This window comes from Notothenia rossii, assembly GCF_949606895.1.
Source record: "Notothenia rossii genome assembly, chromosome: 11".
NCBI lineage: Eukaryota > Metazoa > Chordata > Actinopteri > Perciformes > Nototheniidae > Notothenia > Notothenia rossii.
This window is the reverse complement of record NC_136910.1, coordinates 58333333-58339711: the sequence shown is the minus strand read 5'-3', so window position 1 is coordinate 58339711 and position 6379 is coordinate 58333333. Positions and strand designations below refer to the sequence as shown.

Here is a 6379-nt window from a genome sequence, read left to right as displayed (position 1 = left end):
AATAACCTAAATTAAAAAATAATAATAAATAAACAAACAGACAAATAAATGACAACAATATTAAGGCCTACACAATAAAGACTTTAGACATGGCGAATAACATTTGATTTGAACACGTTTTTGAAAAACTTACATTATACGATGAGAACTTTTTCTCTGGTCTAGAATTTAAATTCCAGAAAAAGTCGCTGAAAATTCTCCTGTTTTTCATCTTCTTCTTTATGAAAGTGATCCAGAGAGACTCAGCTGACAGATCAGTCTGCACGCTACTTTAATACATGTAAACAAACAGAGGCTATAAATAGCTGCTAACTGACTAATGACTTTAAACTTCCTGCATAGAGCCCGCAAAGCATCCTGGGAAGTGTAGTTCTTAAAGCTAACAGCGTGAGCATAGACTTAAAAAAGACAGGATGGGAGAAATACTCAGATCTTGTACTTGAGTAAAAGTAGAAGTACTCAGATCATGTACTTGAGTAAAAGTAGAAGTACTCAGATCATGTACTTGAGTTAAAGTAGAAGTACTCAGATCTTGTACTTGAGTAAAAGTAGAAGTACTCAGATCTTGTACTTGAGTAAAAGTAGAAGTAAGTACTCAGGTCTTGTCCTTGAGTAAAAGTAGAAGTACTCAGGTCTTGTACTTGAGTTAAAGTAGAAGTACTCAGATCTTGTACTTGAGTAAAAGTAGAAGTACTCAGATCTTGTACTTGAGTAAAAGTAGAAGTACTCTGATCCTGTACTTGAGTAAAAGTAGAAGTACTCTGATCTTGTACTTGAGTAAAAGTAGAAGTACTCAGATCGTGTACTTGAGTAAAAGTAGAAGTACTCTGATCTTGTACTTGAGTAAAAGTAGAAGTACTCAGGTCTTGTACTTGAGTTAAAGTAGAAGTACTCAGATCATGTACTTGAGTAAAAGTAGAAGTACTCTGATCTTGTACTTGAGTAAAAGTAGAAGTACTCAGGTCTTGTACTTGAGTTAAAGTAGAAGTACTCAGATCATGTACTTGAGTAAAAGTAGAAGTACTCAGATCTTGTACTTGAGTAAAAGTAGAAGTACTCAGATCGTGTACTTGAGTAAAAGTAGAAGTACTCAGATCGTGTACTTGAGTAAAAGTAGAAGTACTCAGGTCTTGTACTTGGGTTAAAGTAGAAGTACTCAGATCTTGTACTTGAGTAAAAGTAGAAGTACTCAGATCCTGTACTTGAGTAAAAGTAGAAGTACTCTGATCTTGTACTTGAGTAAAAGTAGAAGTACTCTGATCTTGTACTTGAGTAAAAGTAGAAGTACTCAGGTCTTGTACTTGAGTTAAAGTAGAAGTACTCAGATCATGTACTTGAGTAAAAGTAGAAGTACTCAGGTCTTGTACTTGAGTAAAAGTAGAAGTACTCAGGTCTTGTACTTGAGTAAAAGTAGAAGTACTCAGATCCTGTACTTGAGTAAAAGTAGAAGTACTCTGATCTTGTACTTGAGTAAAAGTAGAAGTACTCAGATCGTGTACTTGAGTAAAAGTAGAAGTACTCTGATCTTGTACTTGAGTAAAAGTAGAAGTACTCAGGTCTTGTACTTGAGTTAAAGTAGAAGTACTCAGATCATGTACTTGAGTAAAAGTAGAAGTACTCAGATCTTGTACTTGAGTAAAAGTAGAAGTACTCAGATTTTGTACTTGAGTAAAAGTAGAAGTACTCAGGTCTTGTACTTGAGTAAAAGTAGAAGTACTCAGAGCTTGTACTTGAGTAAAAGTAGAAGTACCAGAGTGTAGGAATACTCTGTTACAGTAAAAGTCCTGCATTCAAAATGTTCCTCAAGTAAAAGCAGAAAAGTATTCTCATCAAAATATAGTGAAAGACAGTAAAAGTAGTCGTTGTTTGATTGGTCCATTTCAGAATAATAGATATGATATGTTTTATAATGATTGATCATGAAAGTGTTCTCAAAGCTGGTAAAGGTGCAGCTAGTCTGAATGACTTTGTATACTGCAGGGTAGCTGGTGGATTTACTCCAGGTGGAACTAAAGTCTGATTTAACACTTGATTAGATTTCACATCATTCATCCACATCTGAGAAGTAACTAAAGGTATTAAATACATGTAGTGGAGGAGAAGTACACCAAGTACCTCTGAACTGTAGAGGAGTAGAAGTGCAAAGTAGCAGAACATGGAAATACTTCATACTATAGTAATAATAACAAAAACAGGAGTCTTCTGATCTGTGTAGAAATATATTTTCTCAGACAGACTACACAGTCGTTACAGCCAGCCTGTAATCTCAGCAGCAAATACCCACAATGCAACAGGACACAGACTCATGTGCAAACTGACAGAAGATGTAATTCTTTACCTGCAGCTCAGGTGGATCTGACGTCACATCTTAAATACATTCAGTATCCGTTAATGCACTTATATTTCAGTCATGCAGACACACTTTGACACGTACAAAATGACACATTTACAGACATGCAGGAAATCACGACCGAAAACCTGAAGTACTTCAGAGCGGACGACACAACGCCCGGTGGAACAAAGCAGCAAATAAAAGGGAAATAAAACACATTTTGAGAATACGTCAAAATGCATAAATTCGACGTTAAAAAATGAAAATAAATGAACGTAAAGATGAGTTATTTAAAAAAATAATAATCTGGATATAAGGACTAAAATTACCTGAATAAAACAATGAAATAAAAATAGATAATATTCAAGTTTTAGACTTTTTTCTCTTTATACTGTACATGCTCTTATTTTAAACACAGATATGGCTTCTTAGACATGTAATGAAGTGCATACGCAATACTTTCATTAATTTGTAAAATAATACGACATAAAATAAGTAAAACCACGTCTCGTTTAAAAAAGACAGTGGCGGAAGACTTCAGATTTGTTTTTAATTCAAAGTAAAAAGTCCTGCGTTAAATTAAATACAAAAATAAATATGGAAGTTATTTTTTAAATGTCGTTAAACTAATATTTTTAAAATGTAGTTTCATTATTTTTATTACGTATTCAATTAATTAAGCAATTGTCTATACATGAGAGTAACACATGCGCCACTTCTGGGCAAAAGGTACGGCTCCGCCCACTTTTGGGAAAAAAAACGAGGCTGTCATTTGAATGGCGGTCAATATAAATTCTGAAGTTTTTGCCAATCCGATCAGAAATGTTTGAAAACCGTGGATTTTCTGATCTTCAAAGAGCTCGATTACGATGGCCAGTCAGGCAAACAGTTACATTCAATCATCGGAAATCAACGATTGGTCTCGATATGGTTAATAGCAGTAGGCGATCGATGTCCATAGATGAGAGTAACATCTACGTCACTTTACAGCCCCGCCCTCTTTTGGGGGAAACAACGCTGTCATTTGAACGGCGATCGAGCCTGAAGCCACAGAGCTCTTCTGTTACTGTCCTTTCTTCTTAGAGGAAGTTCAGAAACACGTAACTCTGGATTTGTTTTAATGTTTGAGGCGCAATAAATGACACAGCAGCTTGTTGGCATGATACAACTATTATTTTCCGCCTCACTCATGAGAGTAACAGCTGGAGAAATTACAGCCTCGCCTACTGATTTTAATTTAACCATATATCGAGCCAGATCGTCGATTTCCAATTATTTAATGTAATTGTTTGCCTGACTGGCCGTCGTGATCGGGCTCTTTGAAGATCAGAAAATCCACGGTTTTCTTACATTTCTGATCGGATTGGCAAAAACTTAGAATTTGACCGCCATTCAAATGACAGCTTTGTTTTCCCCCAAAAGTGGGCGGGGCTGTAATTTTCGCCCGGAACTGACGCATGTGTTACTCCCATCTGTATGGTGAAATGCCTCTTTAACCTGCAAAATAATGTGATAATTGTTTTTATTTAATATAAAATAAATGAAGTTAAATTGTTAAAAGAAGTCAACCTTTTTGGTGGAGCTTTTATACAAACTAAATGTATATTATTGCTCATTGTTACTGTTACAATAATAACATTAATTGTATTGCTCATGCATTGATGTAAAATATTTTATTTGGTTAAGAATAATTTTCTTTTTAAATGATTTTATCCATTAATTATCTAAACTCTATGCATGCAAAAATGAAATAATGTTCCTTAAGCCTGCAAAACAATAATAAATATATATATATATTAGAGAACAAGTTGCCACTAAAATCCTCTAAGTCAGCGGTTCCCAACCTTTTTCTACTCAGGGCCCACTTAAGAATCAAAAACATGTTCATGGCCCGTATTCAAACATAAACAATACCGAGGTTAAATAAAGTTCTGACACGCTGTTAATCCAGTAGAACAGACCGCTGTCAAGGACTGTAATGACCGTTGCTAAGGACTGTAATGACCGTTGCTAAGGACTGTAATGACCGTTGCTAAGGACTGTAATGACCGTTGCTAAGGAGGATCGAGAAAGAGAAAGGAAAAGAGGTTAAAATAAAAAATAATCTTAATAATGAAATGTTTCCACTCAAATCATAATGTTTTGCAAATAATTTGGCGGCAAATATTGAATTTACATTTTGGGCTTTTAGATGAAGACCGCACACAGTTAATAAATATAACTATTCTTCTGGCTAAAATACATATTTTTAAAAGTCAATCAAGGAGTAATCTTAATTTAAGGTTTTTCTTTTGGAAACAAATAATGTCAAAAAAAATAAAAAGGCTGAACACGGCATGACATGTGAAATAATGAGCTGTAACGAAGAGTGGGATTAAAGGAACAATAAATACGCCATGTTGTGTTTTTGGTGGTTTTTGGTCGTCAACCTATTTTTGTTTGTGAAATGTTGAAGTGATCCGACTGACTGAATCTTTATTTCTTCTGTTTTTGTTTTGCTGTTGTCTGAGATGGGAATGTCATCTCCTATATGTTATTGTTATGTCAATGTTTGTGTCTTTAGCCTGTACAAAAAAAAGCGGCCCACTTGCAATGCCTTCGAGGACCACTAGGGGGCCGCGGCCCACAGGTTGGGAACTGCTGCTATCATCTTTACTAAGCAGGTACTGTTGAAAAACATTTTCATTTTCAACATTCGGAGGATCTGACATAGTATTTGACTGAGCGTGTATAAATACTGCAGTACATGGAGTCACAGTGAGTTCATGCATCTCTACGGACACAGAGTTAAAAACAGCAGTAAAGAATGAATAAAACCTTCATGCAGCAGCGGCTCGCCTTCATTCAGTACATGCATACTCTGTGTAACATACACACTCATCACACACATGTACATTTCAAACACTGTGTTGTTACAGGAAAAAAAGACTCTTTACAAGATTTACAAAATAAGTTTTTCCAAAGTAATAATAAAAAAAAATTAAGAAATTGTACAACTTCCTCATATTAATGAAAATATACAAGAAATAGAATTAAAGGGGACCTATCATGCTATATTGGAAACATATATTGTAGGGCCATACCTATACAAAACATGTCTGTGAAGTTTTTTGCTTAAAATACCAAACAGTTCACCCATTGTAGCCACGCCTCATCCTGCTCAAACCCCTCTGTTCCAGGCCTGTTAGAGAAACGCGGATTTTGGGTCCTTAGCTTTAAAAAAAAAAAAAAAAAAGGAGGCGGAGCTAATCAGATCAGAATAGCAGATAGAATATCAGATAGCAACTCTCTGTGGGTCCGCCGCAGATTTGATGTCATATCGGCAGAAAATCTGGATCAGCTCCGTTGTTCCCCCGTTTTTAAAAGATTTGGGTACGGGGGAAAAGAGAAAGGGTTTTATTTTCTGACGCTGCGTGAGTTCCCCGACACACAAAAGACATCAGAAAGTGCATTTTTCATAATAGGTCCCCTTTAAATAAAATTATTTTACATGTTTACAGGAAGAGACGCTAACTTTGAATCGGTCATCTGCGTTTGCTGGGACTCTGACCCGGATCCACCCTCAGCTCGCGGAAGTGCATCTGAAAAATATTACAAGGGAAATTCATTTTAAGAGATTCTAAAAGAAATGTCAAATGAATAATTAAAATGAATTATAATTATTTAGACATTTTTTGAAAAATATAGAAATTATTTGTGAACATTTGACACAGTACATACCTTATTTTTTAAAACATTTTAAAATACACAAATTATTTATGAATAAATAGGAAAATACAGAAATTATTTTAGATTTTTTTTTATTTCTGCATAAATATTTTCCTTTTGTGGGACAAATTAAATATCTGAAGTCATCAGGACTATTCACACATTATTTAATATTTTATTTATCAGTTTTCCTCCCCTCTCTGCAGCTACTCACCACCTGCACGTCGGAGGGCACTCTGGACAGGAAGTCGAGCAGCTCGTTGTTGTCGATCATGTACGGGTCGCGCAGCTTCTTTGTGAACTTATTCACACCTGCAGGACAACAAGTATTTATATTGT

General features: G+C 35.3%; 1 protein-coding gene across 6 annotated transcripts in view; it reads right to left on the bottom strand.

The window, feature by feature from the left end:
• Positions 1-2112: 2112 nt before the first annotated feature.
• Positions 2113-6379, bottom strand: part of LOC307025482 (multiple C2 and transmembrane domain-containing protein 1-like) — a 57512-nt gene continuing 53245 nt past the window's right edge. For 3 of the 6 annotated variants that reach the window (XM_079660196.1, XM_079660198.1, XM_079660199.1), the window contains 2 exons: positions 6255-6352; positions 2113-5913 (listed from right to left, as the gene is read on the bottom strand). In XM_079660196.1, the coding sequence (XP_079516322.1) occupies positions 5857-5913; positions 6255-6352 (155 nt within the window). In that variant the 3' untranslated portion in view covers positions 2113-5856. The remainder of the gene's footprint in view (positions 5914-6254; positions 6353-6379) is intronic. The other 3 variants (XM_079660197.1, XM_079660200.1, XM_079660201.1) reach the window with 2 other exon arrangements.